This window comes from Heloderma suspectum, chromosome 6, assembly GCF_057233095.1.
Source record: "Heloderma suspectum isolate Gila_16-S chromosome 6, 16-S_ref, whole genome shotgun sequence".
Classification (NCBI taxonomy): Eukaryota; Metazoa; Chordata; class Lepidosauria; order Squamata; family Helodermatidae; genus Heloderma; species Heloderma suspectum.
This window is the reverse complement of record NC_139463.1, coordinates 78,865,093-78,882,732: the sequence shown is the minus strand read 5'-3', so window position 1 is coordinate 78,882,732 and position 17,640 is coordinate 78,865,093. Positions and strand designations below refer to the sequence as shown.

At 47.4% G+C, this 17,640-nt stretch overlaps 1 protein-coding gene across 1 annotated transcript in view; it reads right to left on the bottom strand.

Moving 5' to 3' along the window:
• Window positions 1-3,414: 3,414 nt before the first annotated feature.
• Window positions 3,415-17,640, bottom strand: part of LOC146341334 (vomeronasal type-2 receptor 26-like) — a 37,205-nt gene continuing 22,979 nt past the window's right edge. The window contains exons 5-7 of the mRNA XM_084807375.1: window positions 17,269-17,326; window positions 12,025-12,151; window positions 3,415-4,316 (exon numbers count right to left, since the gene is read on the bottom strand). Coding sequence (XP_084663501.1) covers window positions 3,415-4,316; window positions 12,025-12,151; window positions 17,269-17,326 — 1,087 coding nt within the window. The remainder of the gene's footprint in view (window positions 4,317-12,024; window positions 12,152-17,268; window positions 17,327-17,640) is intronic.

Sequence of the window (17,640 nt, the reverse complement as noted above, 5' to 3'; positions counted from 1 at the left end):
CCAAAGAATTGATGCTTTCGAACTGTGGTGCTGGAGAAGACTCTTACGAGTCCCCTGGGCTGCAAGGAGGTCAAATCTGTCCATCCTAAAGGAAATCAACCCTGAGTGGAAGGACAGATACTGAAGCTGAAGCTCAAATACTTTGGCCACCTAATGCGAAGAGAAAACTCACTGGAAAAGACCCTGATGCTGGGAAAGATTGAAGGAAAAAGGAGAAGGGGATGGAAGAGGATGAGATGGCTAGCTAGCCTCACCGATGCAATGAATATGAACTTGAACACACTCTGGGAGAGAGTAGAGGCCAGGAAGGCTTGGTGTGCTATGGTCCATGGTTTCACGAAGAGTCGGACATGACTTAGCGACTGGACAACAGTCACTGTGACAACAGCTCCATTCCCTGGTTTACTGTTTATGACTCCAGGTGTCATAGGTGCAGTTTCCATCTTTCTAGGCTGAATGTACAACGTTACCGGGGAATGAGTAAAACCCGAAGGTCCCTCAGTCTCTCTTGGCCACGCCACGTTCTCTGTACAGAAAACATGTCTGGGCATGATAAAAGACTGTTTATCTGGGGGTAAGGCTGTCCATTTTGGTCAATGGGGTTGTGGGGCATGACCTTACAGGGCTAGGCTCTAAGTCCTCTTCCTATTCGGCCGCGGTGGTGTGGTGAGTTTGTTGAGGGGTCACATGACCCCATAGGACCAATCCGGGCACGGCTACGGTTGGCGGAGAATTTCTCCCCGAAACTTCGGGGGGCCGAGCGCCAATGTGTTCGGCCCCCCGAAGAAGTTTCGGGGAGAAATTCTCCGCACCCCCCGCACCCCGCCGGGATGGGACTTACCTTTCCCGAATGTCCCACCCAGCGGTGGGTCTGGCCGGCGGTTCAGCGGGTGTTCGTCTGGGGCGGGTGCGGCTGTAAATCGTCACGTAGCCTATCACGGGTGACTTTAAAAAAAAAAGCGCGTACGGATAATGGCGGCCCCCATAGGGAGCCACCATTCCTGTTCCTTATTTGGTCGCCGTAGTCTACGTAAAGACTTACGTAGACTACAGCGACCAAATAAGGAACGCGAATGGCGGCTCCCTATGGGGGCCGCCATTTGCGTATGCGCTTTTTTGTTTGTTTGTTTAAAGTCACCCGTGATAGGCTACGTGACGATTAACATAGCCTATCACGGCTGACTTTGCGGATCTAGCTGTGATAGGCTACATTAATCGTCACGTAGCCTATCGCGGGGGCGTTTTTTTTTTTTTTTAACTTTTTAGTTCGCGGCCGGGCGAGGCGAGTCACCTCCTCCCCGGCCTGAATTTCTAGCCGGGCGAGGTGGGAAGCCTCCCCCCCCGGCCTGAACTTTGCGGGGGGAGCAACGAAGCGCCTCCCCCCCACCGCGAAAAGCTTCGAGGACAGGTAATTGACTTTCGTCCATCCCTTGGCATGGCTTGGAAAAGGCCCCACAGGCCATGTCTGCACCTTTACCTGCTAGGGCTCTAAAACCAATTTCTAGTGGTCCATGGCTGCGTGACGGGTTCGTAGAGGGGTCACATGACCCCACTGGGCCAATCCGGGCACCGCTTGGAAATGGCACCACAGGCCATTTCTTCCCCTGTGCCCCCTAGGGCTCTGAAACCAATTCTGATGGGTCCACAGTGGCATGGCGAGTTCGTAAAGGGGTCACATGACCCCCATCAGGTGACCCTGAAGGTCAAATGCCCAGGTCAGCTGATCACATATGTGGGGCTTCCGGCTAGGGCGGGACTTCCCATCTCAACAGGGGGCGACACAACTGTCACCTCTGATAACGGGGTGTGGTTTAGAGTATTGATGCAAACCCCCCTCTTTTACTACTGTCCTATAAACCACACTACTTTATTTGATGGCAAGTCACTAAGGCATGGATCACTGTGGACAAATTTGCCATCTCCAGGAAGGGCTGCAAACACTATGCCAGACAAAGCAGGGCAAAGTCACTCTTGGCACAGAAGCCACCTAATCCGCCAATAGCAATACCCCATTCTGTCATCCTGAAGCTTCAAAGCAAATGGGATGGTCTGGCAGGCTTCCCTCCGCCCATTTATATGGGACTATATTTCATTCAAAATACTGCATTTTGTGAGGCCCTGGACTTCTGCCCCAAAGTCCCTTCCTGAATGCAATACTGGCTATACCCTACCCACCTATTCACAAACTTTTAATGCAACCCCCATCTTGGGTAATAATCAAAGTCATCAGACTAAAAAAAAAAACCCCAGCAGTAATGAGCCGTGAATGTTGAAAACATGCAGCAGTCTCTTTATTCTGGTGGATAATATTGGAACAGGGTCTAATATTACTCTGATGGTCAAAAGCAATAAGCCCCCCAGGGTACTGATATACAGAAGCGTATAAGTGAGCATACAGAAGGAGGGGAAAGTACATGTTTGAGGTGGGAAGAGAAAGGTGCTCAGTCGAAAAATCACTAGAACTTATAGCGATAGTCCCCCCTCCCTCCGAATGTTTAACTGATTTGTACCATTTAGGAACTTGAGGCCCCTGAGCGAATTCCAGTATAGCAAACTTCCTGTAGCTGCAACTATATACAAACTGTTTTATTTTTATCTTTCAAATTGCACATAAGACAATGCTCCCATAATGAAGAATGTCCTATATTAGGATTATGATCACCACATTAAAACAGTAGGACAGATAAGAATCTCATCTGCAGCCCATGCAAAACAAAGAGAAGAAAGCAAGGAATGCCCTGCTAGGACAGACCAATGGCCTCTCCAAGCTATTATGGGGCACCTAGGAACACCAGGATTCACAGGAGTTACCACTTGAGGTTCATAATGTTCCTTGTAAGAACATCAACTTCTAGAGACCAATGGGGCATGCCTAGGGTTTTGTGGATGCAATCTCCAACATTCATCTTCCATGTCAGGTCAAACATCTTTGGATTAATTCAGAATGTATTTAAATTGAATACAAATGACGGATTTAAGTCAAAATTGAAATGGCTCTGAATTGCAGAATGGGGGTGGGGATTGCTATGCAGGTATAGTCCCCTCCCCAGTCCCATGCCATCTTAGTTCATACCCACTGTAAGGTTTGGGCCATTCATGAATGTGCTTTCCTGGTCACCAACATCTGTTCCCTCCATTGCCACCCCCTTTCCTTTCCCACATACGTCTAGTTGGCAGTGGCTGCAACACCATCTGACACCTGGGCCACCATTATGCTTTATATCACTGTGGCAGCATCATTGCATACATCAGAGGCACAGAACTTCAGGGGGTCAGATCCTTTGGGGGTGCCAAGAGAATTGGTAAAAATTAGTGGGAACTTAAACACTGAAATGTCTGAATATTATTGCCTTTCCCTTGCTCTAAATGACCAAGGAGATGAAGTAGAGAAAACATTTCATTTCCCCATAATCCCTAGTTAGTTTTCTCGGTTAGAAGCTTCCTGGAATTGAGCTCAGCTCTGAGAACAATGATGTAGCACTTTGGGAGAAAGATGCAACCCAATAACCCAGTGTTGGAGGCCAAGATGGCAAAAACCTCCACTGCCACCACATCCTTCCCCTTGGTGCTCAGGTAAGCTGGAATGAAGGAGATCCAAACACTGCAAAACACCAGCATGCTGAAGGTGATCAGCTTGGCTTCATTGAAAGTGTCTGGCAGCTTTCTGGCTAGGAAAGCTACCGTGAAGCTGATGAGGGCCAGAAAGCCCAGGTAGCCCAGAACACAGTAGAACATGAGGATGGAGCCTTCATTGCATTCCACTATGATCTGCCCAGCCTGAGAGTGCATGTCAACATCTGGGAATGGAGAAGAAATGGAGAGCCATGCAATGCAGATGCACACCTGAATGAAGGAGCAGGAAAGCACAATGGCATTTGCCACTTTTTGCCCAAGCAGTTTCCTCATCCTGTTGCCCGGCTTGGTGGCCATGAAGGCCAGGACCACCATGATGGTTTTTGCCAAGACACAAGACACTGCAACAGAGAAAATGATTGCAAACGCCAACTGCCGGAGACAGCAGGACACCTTCCCAGGAGTGCCAATGAAGAGAAGGGAAGAGAAGTAACAAAGCAGGATGGAGGTGAGGAGAATGCAGGTGAGGTTTCGGTTGTTGGCTTTGACAATGGGAGTATCCCAGTTCTTTGCAAAGGTCAGGATCACCAAACCTGTAATCACAGCAAAGGAAATAGCCAGGGAAACCAGAACGATTCCCAAAGGCTCTTCATAGGTTAAGAAGGTCCGAAACTTGGAGATACATTGATCTTGGTTCTTGTTTGGATATTGATCTTCTGGACACTGGACACAATGCATGGCATCTGAAAGGGTTAAGAAAAGTGTGTGGTAGTGTTAGCTTTCTTGACAAAGAATGGCTGTCATAATGCCATGTCCATGGTTGACTAGAATTCCTGACTTCGGATTTATTTCTTTTTTTGGCCTTCAGATATCTATATTTCATACAATGACTTCAATGTACCTGGTCTGGTAGCACACCAGAGATCATATTCATTCCCAGCAGCAACATTGCTAATAATAAGCATTTCAAACAGAATATAACATATCAACTGCAATTCCAGCATGGTTCATGGAGAACCGGGAACCCAGACCAATCAGGGAGGAACATGCTGATGATTCCTTGTAGTCGCCAGCCTTGGAATGATTCAGACTACATAGCCTGTCATGAGAATCATCTTTCACAACTCACCCAAGACACAACTCAACAGACCCAATGATTCCTTGTAGTCGCCAGCCTTGGAATGATTCAGACTACATAGCCTGTCATGAGAATCATCTTTCACAACTCACCCAACACCCCACTCAGCTGTATCAGTTACTGTGGTATAACCAAAAGAACTCCACATGCTGATTAGCTGATTAGCAATGTGTCAAGGTTCCAAAGAGGAGGGGATTATGGGAGATATAATTATCCTGAGGGATGCAGAAATTGAAACAACCTTCCAGGGAACTACATCTTCCATGTTCTCTTGGCATTTTGTTCACTGATTTGAAGAAGGATGGAAGGGAGGAAGAGAGGGAGGAAGGAAGGAAGGAAGGAAGGAAGGAAGGAAGGAAGGAAGGGAGGAAGAGAGGGTGGGAGGAAGGGAGGGAAACACCTCCTCCCACTCTCCCACTACATGTAGTACTCTCTCTTTTGGTTTCACTTCTCCCAGTTGTCAAAATTTGAAGAGAATTCAGCCGGCCTGTATCCCTGGACTATGAAGAGGGAATCTTTATTAACATTCCAAAGCATTACATAATCTCTCCAAGTATGTTCAAGCATTAAAAGCAGCCCTGTAGCCAGACCTCCATTATAGGGGAGGCAGTCACATTTCTAGATGGGGCCCTTTCCTTGTCTTTTTTCCGTTGGTGCAAAGCATCAACTGATTCCCCCCCCCCCCTTTCTAATAGTAGAGGATGATTTGAGGATGGGAAAGGAAAGAAGGTTCTGTGAAGCATATTTAATGAAAAATTCATTATGGACCTCAGGAATTAAATGGCCACTCTCCCTACATCATCACTCCAAGGAATACATAGGTTAAGGATACAGTGAACACAGAGATATTGAAAGGTGTAAAATGAACAAAATTGTCTCAAATAGGAAAGGAAATAATATAGTGGAGCTTTTCCCTCAAAAATTCAGTTTTAATCTTGAATCATGGGAAAACACCAAAAGAAAAAAGAAAAGAAGTAATGGAAAAGAAAAAAGGAAAGAAAGAAACCTCATCAAGGAACAGAGTAAGAATGCATTACAAGGCAGCTAAAGTAAAGCATTTTGGGAAGGTGCTGCTGACAACAATAAATACATTTTTTTCTATTCCAGATTCCAAATGCATAACAAATGCTTCCATCCTGCAGCTCTGATTACTTGAATAAGTGCAGAAAAACTAATAAGAGGTGTGTGACTTGACTCCTTGCGGTTCCCTCCTTGTAGTTTTGTCACACTTCTCCTTTGATTTTCCTTCCTGTCACACAACCAAGTAAAAACTTTTAGTTGGTTCCCATGTCATGGACTATCTCAGAACCTGGAAACTAAGTATAGAAAGCAAATGATGATCATTTTTAGTTTTACGGGATGCTGGGTAGATTCCTCTACCTACTATCACTGTAAAGGCCTCAAGCTATTGTGCACACATTCATTGGAAAATCAGAAACAATGGCAGATTACAGCCTGGGTGACAGGAAGCTAACTGTAGTAGATGCAGCACAGCAGTGTTTCCATTAATCTAGGGCAATATTTTCAGCCTTTATTTATTTATTTTTTATTTTAATTATTTCTATACCTCCCCATAGCCAAAGCTCTCTGGGCAGTTTACAAATGTTAAAACATTATTTTTTATTTTTTTATTAAATTTATTAATCGCCCATCTGGCTGGTCACCCAGACACTCTGGGCGATGTACAAAGTATATAAAAAAACAGTTTAAAACAATAAAATTCTACAGTAAAAACATTTTCTAAAATATTCTAACCCACCCCAAATGCCTGCCTGAACAACCACATTTTTAATGCATGGTGGAATCTTATTAAAGAGGGGGCATGGCAGAGTTCCCTAAGGAGGGAGTTCCACAGAGTGGGGGCTCCCACAGAAAAGGCCCTCTCCCTCATCCCCATCAGTCTAGCTATCCCTGCTGGTGGGACAGAGAGAAGGCCATCCGAGGCTGATCTTGTTAAGCAGCCTGTCTGGTGTTCCTGGAGGCACTCCTTGAGATAGGCTGGGTTGCAACCATATAGAGTTTTAAAGGTCAAAACCAACAGCTTGAATTTGGCCCAGAAAACAACTGGTAACCAGTGCAACTCCTTCAGCACTGGAGCGATGTGATCTTGCCGGCAGCTGCCTTTAATCAGGCGAGCCGCTGCATTCTGTACCAGCTGCAGCTTCCAAACTGTCTTCAAGGGTAACCCCACGTAGAGTGCATTACAGTAGTCTAAACAAGAGGAGACCAGGGCATGGACTACCGATGAGAGCAGATGATTGGGAAGGAAGGGGCGCAGCCGCCGTATCAGATGGAGTTGATACAGCGCTGTCTGGCTCACAGCTGTCATCTGAGCCTCCATGGACAGCTGGGAGTCCAAAATGACCCCCAGGCTGTGGACCTGGTCTTTCAAGGGTAGCCGTACCTCATTCAACACCAGGTCAACATCCCCAGCCTCCTCTTGTTTCCCACCAAAAGTACCTCGGTCTTGTCAAGATTCAGCTTCAGCTTATTCCTCCCCATCCAGCCACTCACCGTCCCCAGACATTTGGACAGGGATTCTACCATCAACGTTGATGAAGATTTGAGCAAGAGGTAGAGCTATGTGTCATCCACCTATTGATGACACCGCACCCCAAACCTCCTGATGATAGCCCCCAGTGGCTTCACATAGCTGTTAATAGCATCGGGGAGAAGATGGAACCCTGTGGCACCCCACAAGTGAGCAGCCATGGGCCCGAAACCTCCTATCCCAGTGCTACCCTCTGGTAACTGCCGGAGAGGAAGGACCGGAACCACAGCAATACGGTGTCTCCAATGCCCAATCCCTCCAGGCGGTCCAGGAGGATACCGTGGTCAATGGTATCAAAAGCTGCTGAGAGGTCGAGGAGAACTAGGAAGGAGCATTCACCCCTATCCAGAGCCCTCCTCATATCATCCACCAAGGCGACCAAGGCCGTTTCTGCCCCATGCCTAGGCCTGAAGCCCGACTGAAATGGGTCTAGATAATCGGCTTCTTCCAAGGGTGCCTTCAACTGCATCCCCACCACCCGCTTAATCAACTTGCTGAAAAATGGCAGATTTGAGACTGGGCGAAAGTTGTTCAGAACTTTCAGTATAGAAAGTACAGTATACAAAGTTTAAAAACCTTTTACATAAAAGACACAGACAAACAACATAGAATTAAAAACAACTTTGAACTAAAAACAAATTGCTTAACAAATCCAACAATAAAACACAGCTTAAAATAATACCCCTGAAATATAAGATATGCAAGCTAGCAAAAGGAACAAGTGCTCTAAAAAAAAAAAAAAGGCCTGCTGGAATAACACAGCATCTTTAATGCCTGATTAAAAGCCTTCAACTAGGTCAGCAGGCATCTTTCAACTAGCAGGTCGTTCCACAAGTAAGGGGCGGCAAAGGAGAAGGTCCTCTTACATGTGGCTGCCAGTCTCACATTAGACAGCTGCAGCAGAGATCCCTCAGAGGACCTTAGGTGGCGGACTGGGATGTAGGGGAGACGGCGCTCCCCTAAGGTGCCTTGAAGGGATGGCGGAGCATATTTGGGTAGCCTATCGCATGAAAAAGCAGGGACACAAATGGGGTCCAGTATGCCATTTTGGGTGTAAAGTTCTTAGTTTAAGCTAAAAGCAGCCATTTATGGCTGCAATTACCTTAAATTAAGACCTTTCCAGCTGCAAATCGCTTAGTGGACGCCATTTGCATCCTCAGTCAATCAGCCTAGCCAGCAATACAGCAATGGTGGCCATATTGCTGGCACTTCAGAGCTGGCTGGTGCTCCACTGCATTGCCATGGAGTGGAGCCAACCAGCCAGGATTCCGGGAGGGGGAGGGATGGATGGCCTCCCCCCCCTGCAGACACCTGCCCCCCAGAATGGCAGGTATGGCGTCCGCCCATCCCTAGTACCTTGGACTAGGGATGTACGAAAGTCACTTACCTTTTCAATGGGGTGATTCGTGGTGGGGGGGAGGCACTCTGCACCTCCCCATGAAATCCTAATCCGGCCGGCTCCGCTCTGCTGTTTACATAGCCTATCATAGCTGTGATAGGCTATGTAAATAATTACGTAGCCTATCACAGCTAACGCAGGTATGCCATTTGTGTCCCTGCAGAGCCCGTGATAGGCTACATAAGAATTTACGTAGTCTATCACGGCAAGCTAAAAAAAAAAACAGCGTACACAAATGGTTGCAGCTATGGCGGCCGCCATTTGCGTTCCCTTTTTTTCGCTGTTTTACGAAAAAACGATTACGGCGAAAAAAAGGGGAACACAAATAGCGTAGTGGGCACCATTTGCGTTCCTTTTTTTTCACCGCCGTTTTAGCCTACTTAAATATTTACGTAAGCTATTACGGCAGGAAAAAAAAGGAACGCAAATAGCACCCACTACGCTATTTGTGTTCCCGGTTTTTTTGCCGTAATAGCTTACATAAATATTTACGTAGGCTAAAACAGCGAAAAAAGGCAATGCAAATGGCGGCCGCCATAGCCGCCGCCATTTGTGTACACTGTTATTTTTTTTAGCTTGCCATGATAGGCTACATAAATACTTACATAGCCTATCATGGCCCCCACAGGGACGCAAATGGCATCACTGCATTAGCCGTGATAGGCTACATAATTATTTATGTAGACTATCACAGCTATGATGAGGAAGCGAATGGCAGCCACAGCGTGGCTCCCATTCACAAGTCAGCGTGGATGGCAGCAGGTAAGTGCTCCATTTCGAGTGCCTTTTGTGTGGGGGGGCTTCATTCTGCCATAGATTTCGGGGGGCCGAATGTGCTGGCATTTGGCTTCACCGAGATCTAGGGATGTACGAAAGTCACTTACCTGTTCGCGGATTATGTTGATGGTGGGGGGGAGGCTTTCCGTCCCTCTCCCCGGAATCCTCGCCAAGGGGGGAGGCGCTCCACACCTCCCCCCCAGAATCCTGGCTGACCAGCTCCACTCTGCAGGGATTCTGTGGAGCTGCCGGCTGGCTCCGCCAGCAGCCGGACATCCGGCCTCTGGCTAGCAGGGACGCAAATGGCGGTGGCCATAGCTGCCGCCGTTTGCGTCCCTGCAGTCAGCCGTGATAGGCTACATAAATGTTTACGTAGCCTATCAAATCTGATTTAAAAAAACAATGCACGTATGCATGTCTTAGTCTAACTCAAGATTTACGTAGACTAAGAGGGTGAAAATAAGGGGAACACAAACAGCATAGCGGATCACGTCTTTTTTTTTTTAACTGGAAATGCTACCACCCGGAAGATCGCCCCAGGTAAGTCTCATCCCAGGTGGGCGGCAGGGGGGGGGCAGGCCATTTCGCCACCGATTTCGGGAGGCCGAATGCGCTGGCATTCGGCCTCCCTGAGATCCGTGGCAGAATTCTCTGACATCCCTATTGAGATCTGTGGCAGAATTCTCTGACATCCCTACCTTGGACCTAGACCATGTAAGGCTTCAAAGGTAAGAATCAGCACTGTATATTTTGCTCGGAAACAGTTTGGTGGACAGTGTAAAGATTTTAAAACAGGTGTAATAGGGTCTCCATGGGATGTCCCAGAGACAAACCTGGCTGCCATATTTTGTACCAGCTGAAGTTTCCTGAACAAAATATACAGGAGGCCTCAAGTACAGCCCATTGCAGAAATCAAGCTGAGAGGTTACCAGCGCATGCACCGTCATTACCTGGTCCGTATGTTCCAGGAATGGGTGTAGCTGGAGTATCAGCTGAAGTTGGTAACAGGAACTCTCACCGTTGCCTTCACCTGGGGTTCCAGGAGAAGGGTTGGGTCAAGAAGCATCCCAAAGCTACAAACTTGCTCCTTCCGGTGGAGTGCAACCCCATCCAGAACTTGTCAACATACCTCAATCCCTGAATGAGGACCCTTCACAATGAACACCTCTGTCTTGCCTGGATTCAGTTTCAGCTTGTTCTCCCTCATCCAGCCCATTACTGACTTCAGGCAGTCATTCAGAGGAGTCATACCTTCCTTGGATAAAGGTGTTAAGGAGAAATAGATTTGGATGTCATCAGCATACTGATAACACTTGGGCCCAAACCTCCTGATGATCTCTCCCAGTAGTTTCATGTAATATTGAACAGCATCGAGGATGGAATAGTAGAGCCCTGAGGGATTCTACATAATAGTTCCCTTTTTGAGGAACAACTATCCCCAAGCGATAACATCTGGAACTGTCCTGAGAGAAAGGAGTGGAACAACTGCAGAGCAGTGCCCCCAGACCCCAACTCCCTCAGTCAATCCAGGAGGATAGCATGGTAGTTGATACTGAATGCCACTGAGAGATCATAGGGAATCAACAGGGGTTCACACCCCCTCTCGATTCCGAGGTGAAGATCATCCACCGAGGTGACCATGGCACTCCCAACTCTGTGTTCCGCCCTGAAGCTGGCTTGAAATGGGTCCAGATTTTCACAATCATTAAGTGCTCTGAAGGTTATATATGATTACTGTCCCTACAGTTGTGAGCACAGTTGCCTTAAAAGAGTATGCCAGGGTAGATATTATTCCAGATCACTTTAAGTTACTTTTTATTACCCCCTTTGAGCATCTGACTCTGTACTACCCACTGTCAGAATGATTTCATATGAAACCAATGCTTACTTGCTCTTTACTGCAGGGACAAAAATGTACTTCTTTGTTGATGGCACAAATGCAAATGAAATTGAAAACTAGAGCAAAGGCAAACTCTTTAAGGCTCATGTTACTGCACAGGATCACGTAAGTAAATACAGGTGGAATGTGATCAGGATTGCTCAGGATTGCTGGGTCAGGAGAAATCTTGAAGCAGTAGACTTTGGAGTCCTACTATGTGTGTATGTGTGTGTGTACACACACACACACACACACACGCCACTTCAGTTCTCCCTGCTCTTAAAACAAGCTGGAATTCCTGAAGTGGAGGCTGTCATTGTCATGTCACAAACTAAGAAGCCCCCCTCCCTCGCCCCTGCAAAAACGTCCTAGGTGGGGCAACTCGCTGCTCTATGTCAGGCAGTGCACCCACTGGCCTCATAAAATCTATGGGTATTCTTGAGGTGATTATGAAAAGTTAGTGAGAAGTAGTGCAAATATATTATTATTATTATTATTAAACATGCCATTTTATATGTCAATTAATTCTAAACACTAAAAATGTTTATACATAACATCAAAGTCTCTTTAAGATTTGTGTCACTAGAACATTGCTACAGTGATTGTGTCAGTTCTTTGGGGAATCGAAAATTGAATATAGGTTTTAGAATATGAAAGTATATAGACATTTGAAATCATTCCTGGGAAAACTGTGCCCTGTCACTTACCTGTCTGGTTAGAGATCATGTCTTCTGGGCACTGAATACAGTCATAGCAGCAAACTGGGCTCCCCTCTCGAACTATCTTGCTGTGTCCAGGAAGGCAGCTCTCCACACATATGGAACGGGGCTGCGTCTAACAACAACAACACTGGGAGGTGAATAGCACTTATTTCTGCATGACAGTTAGTCCACTTTCCTAGTTTCCTGCTGTGCCCAATAAGAGTTAAAAGTAGAGCCAAATGAAATTTCACACATCATAAGCATTTTAGAAGATTTGCAAGAGGAAAAAAGAAGAAATTCAACGTTTCATATTCATGAATGTTTCAAAAATATCCATGAGAGTAAACAGAACTTCTGCATCTTTTTTCACAGGCAGGAAAATGTGGGTGTGTGTTGGGGGGGGGGGTTGCGGCACACTTTGTGAAATATTCTCTATAAGAATAGGTGGAATTCTTCCAACAATTCATGAGGTGCAAAAAAGAAAAAGAAAAAAAAGAGCAATTATCTCCTGGGAAATTTCACTTGAATTTATGTTGAATGAAACTATATGGTTAGTTTACACGGATGGCCCAAGAAAGCAATGGGCTACGGAAGAAAATTGGAAGGAGGAGGGACAAAGGCATTGCTTCCTGCAACGGTAAGAAGGGGTGAAGGGAGCATTGCCTATTTGCAACAATGAGTCTGCAACAATCCATGGGGACCCGGGGGGCACATATTGGGATCTGTATTGCCCAGTCTGACCTGGCTAAGCAGTTAGGAGATTCCATGATCATATTCATCGAAGGATATTTTGCATTAGGATTTCATGATTTTGTTCCAGCACCTAATCCCACACAACTGGATCTCTTCAGCCAAGAGTAATGCTTTTCAAAGTACAGTCCTGTGGGAACTTTGTTCTGATACTTAACATTTTGGAAAACGTCTGTGTCAGGATGCAGAGCACTAAATAGCATTGCATTCTAGTATCAAAATAGGACGGTGTGAAATCAAGTGGGTCAAAAAGTCATTAGTAGGGCTATTCACTGCTTGGAGCTGAATCTGAATCCCGAAGCAAATCAGGCTGCTTGGGGGGAGGAGTGTCACTGAGCTTCAAAGCAGGTCAGAACAGCCCCGAGGAGTTTGAGGTGAAACAGGTTGACCCTGAAGTGCTTTGGTGCACCTCAGAGTTTTGGAGCTCTTCTGACACCATTCTGAACCCCAGACCACATGTCTCTAAAATATATCAACTTGTCAGAGAGCAGGGAGGAGATGAGGATGAGGACAGAGGGGGAAAGGGAGAGGAGGAGGAGAAGGGTGGTGGAAATGGTGAGCCTTGGTTAATGGCAACTATAGCTGCCAGATTTGGGCTGAACTTAACCTAGCAGACTGTCATCAGCGACAGTGGTGGAGGAGGGGTGGGGGATGCTGTGTCACAGGAGATCAGCCCGCGTTCCTTTCAGTGTGTGAGGGAGTTGCTTAGAGCTGATTAGAAAGAGAGATCTGTGTGGTGTGTGTGTTCTACTGCAGCTTCACTTTTTATGTATTTACTTCCCACACAGCCCTTCTCAATTCAACTATTCCTATTAGTCTTCCCATTCTGTCTTTTCCAGATTATTTTTTAAAAAGTAAAACAAAACAATTATGTTGATTTCTTTCCCCTGTTCTTTGGCTCCCTCCTCCTTCTATGCCATTCTCATTTCAACCGTACACATATTAGCTTTCTTGCACTGGAGAAAGTGTGTAGAAATGGATATCTGGAGGGCCAGACATTCCCCCCCCCATATAATGGAATTCCATCTCATAGGGCATTTCTACATGATGCAAAAATCCTGCACCCTTGCCCGGGCTTCTACCTTGCAGGATTTAGAGTTGTTCTTTATCATGTGGTTTCATCTGGGGTTTCTTTTTCTGGGCAAGTTATGTGTGTTTCATTATACAGCCACTAGATGGTGCTGTGGTGCAGTTGTGGTATTGCAGAACTATGGACATTCAGCAGAAATGTATCACACCTTAAAGTGCAATAAAATCTCTTATTGCACTTTTCCCATTGAAAATAAAGCCACTGTATTGGCAGACAGCATGAGAGGGGACCTGGAGGTTGATGACGTCCTGTAAACGACCTGCAAAGAACCGTGAGTGACCAATCATAAGTCTAAAATAAAAGCTTCATTTAGAAATGCTCACAGAATCCCTGAGTGGAGGCAGATTTGTCAGAGAAGGAAAGACAATTCTCATATATACCTGAAATTACTTTTCTGAGAAATCTCGGCACAGCTAGACATAATTCATTTCCTAAATTAAATATGTCACCACAGAATAGTCTCAAGGAATTTTACAGACATCTTCTCCCATGCACACATTTATGTAAATGTTAGGGATGTCAGAGAATTCCACCACGGATCTTGGTGAGGCCGAATGCCAGTGCATTCAGCCCCCTGAAATCCATGGCGGAATGGCTTGCCACACCCCCGCCCCCCGCGGATCCCCCCGGGGACGAGACTTACCTAGGGCGGATGTTCCGGACGGCAGAGGCTCCAGTGGTGGCTTCGGTGGCGGCTGGTCTTCCGACCGGCTGCCACCACCGCCATTTGCAGTCTCGTCTTTTTTTTTTTTTCATAGATGTGATAGGCTACATAAAGACATACGTAGCCTATCACGGCTGGGTTAAAAAAAAAAAACCACGCATACGCAAATATCGGCGGCTACGGCCGCCGCCATTTGCGTTCCTCATTTTTGGCCGTCTTAGTCTACGTAAATATTTACGTAGACTAAGACGGCCAAAAATAAGGAATGCAAATGGCGGCGGGTGTAGCCACCGCCATTGGCGTACACTTTTTTTTTTTTAACCCAGCTGTGATAGGCTACGGAAGTCTTTATGTAGCCTATCACGGCTGAATACAGGGACGCAAACGGTGGTGTCTACAGCTGCTGCCATTTGTGTCCCTGCTAGCCAGCGGCCTGATGTCCGGCTGCTGGCAGAGCCGAGCGGGGTCTCTGCGGAATCCCCACAGAGCAGAGCCGGCCGTCGAGGATTCCTGGGGGGAGAGATGGAGTGCCACCCCCTGTCGAGGATTCTGGGGGGAGGGATGGAGCAGCTCCCCCCCAGCAGATGCCCCAACTGGAACAGGTAAGTGATTCATACATCCCTAGTAAATGTAAATGTTTGCATGCCAATTTGAAGGAGTTTATTTCCACCCAAGGCTGGAAGAAAACTAGGGAAGTACGAAACAACTTACCTGTTTTGTTTCATGACATCCACGGTGGTGGGGAGGTGCTCTGTCCCTCCCCCCAAAATCCTCGCCGGCCAGCTCCACTCCTCAGCGACTCCGTGGAGCTGACGGTGGGGGCCACCCACAGTGACATCCAGCCACCATTTGCATCCCTTTTCTTTTGCCGTGATAGGCTACATAAATATTTACGTAGCCTATCACAGTAAAAAAAAGGGAATGCAAATGGTGGCAGCTACAGCGGCCGCCATTTGCGTTCCTTTTTTTTCCCCGTGATGCGGCCACCATTCGCAAAGCAGTGCAAACAGCACCAGGTAGGTGCTCCGTTTTGCCAGCCTTTCGTGGGGGGTCAGGAGGGCTTCCTTCCACCATGGATTTCGGGGGGCCAAATCCACTGGCATTTGGCCTCACTGAAATCTATGGTGGAATTCACCACCATCCCTAAAGAAAACTTAAAAACCCAACTGGTGTATATGATTGGAGAACCTCACTGACTCTTCCCTAGTAGTGTAAAAACATGTTGACCTCATCCCTGATGCAAACACATATATTGTTGAATGTCAATGATCAATCATTTGGGTTGAACCAAAACACCTCTCGACTTTACAGCCCTGCACCCAGCTGATATCCTTCCAGCAATCTTTTGGGAGGGGGCTAATTTCTCTGCTGGATAGGTGTGTCTGGAGACTCTCATAGTCTCCAAATGAGAGACAGAGGGAGTAGTTGTCAGAACTGGGGAGTGGGGAAAGGCTGTCACTGAGAACATCTAGCCCCCATCCTCTGGGCTGCTGCCCCTCCCAAAAAGAGAGCAGGCTGACTGAAACAGTGCACTGAGAGGCACAGAACACAGCTGATGCCTGTGTGTAGAGAGGGGAAGACCATTGCCCTGGTAGTTCCATTCCCCTGGTGGTGATGATCTTTGCATCCAGTTCCTGAGTGGGGCAGATATCCCTGGGAACTGTTCCCCCTGGGGGTGTCACTACTTTGGACATTGCACTAGGGCAGGGGTGATCAATGCTGTTGGCCCCGAGGGCCAAATGCAGTTTTGCCGAGGGGCTGAGGAGACAGAAGTGCATGCAAGCCCAAGGACTAGGGATGGCAGAGAATTTCTCCCCGAATCTTTGGGGGGCCAAGTGCCAACGTATTCGGCCCCCCGAAATTGGCGGTGAAATTCTCCGCCACCCCCCCGCCACCCCCCGGGATGGGACTTACCGTAGCCGAATGTCCCTCCTGGTGGCAGGTCCCGGCGGTGGTTCGGTGGGCTTTTGGCGGGGGCGGCAGCTGGTCTTTTGACCGGCTGCTGCCGCCGCCATTACAGCTGAAGTAAAAAGAAAAAAACCCGTGATAGTCTACGTAACGATTAACGTAGCCTATCACAGCTAGATCCCCAAAGTCAGCCGTGATGGGCTACATTAATCGTTACATAGCCTATCACGGGGGACTTTGAAAAGGAAAAAAAAAAGCGCGTACGCAAATAGCGGCTACGTAAGATTTACGTAGACTACAGATTTACGTAAAAGATTTACGTAGACTACAGGGACCAAATAAGGAAAGCAAATGGCGGTGCCCTGTGGGGGCCGCCATTTGCGTATGCGCTTTTTTTTTTTTCAAAGTCACCCGTGATAGGCTATGTGATTATTTACGTAGTCTATCACGGCTGACTTTGGAAATCTAGCTGTGACAGGCTATGTAAATCGTCACGTAGCCTATCACGGGGTCTTTTTTTTTTTCGCAGCCGGGGAGACGGGGCGCTTCTCCCCAGCCAGAATTTCGGCCGGGTGAGGTGGGGCGCCTCCCCCCCCGGCCTGAATTTCGGCCGGGCAGGGCAGAATGCCTCCCCCCCTTCGCTTGAACTTCGGCGGGAGAAGCGAAGCGCCTCCCCCCCACCGCGAAGCCAAGCTGCGAAAAGGTAAGTGACTTTCGTACATCCCTACCAAGGACACAGAGCGAGGTGTGGGAAGCCACACACACGTGCACATACACACACAATGGGGTGGGGAGACACAGACATGTACAGAAGGGAGGCAGAAACACCCATACTCACCTGCTTTGGGGCTGCTGGGAAGAGAGGAAGCTGCAGCCTCCTCTCTTCCCTAGCTGACCTGAGCGGTTTACCATTACCACTCATGGTGGTAAAGCAGTAACTGTGGCTGGCTCAGGGTCAATGGCAGAGTGAGAAGGCTATAGCTTCCTCCCTGCCCCAGCACACCTGACATGGTCCTTGCTTATCCCTGATCACTCATCAAAGCTGGGGGCTTAAAGCTCTGGCTTTAACATTGATTGTGCTATTTATTCTCACCTGTCTAAATATGCTGTTCCATCTAACGGAATCCATGGCAACGCTGAGGTGTTGCCTTGATGACATTGTTCCAACCTGGACTTTCAGAAAGGATTGGTTGGGAAAAGTGATCCAGTT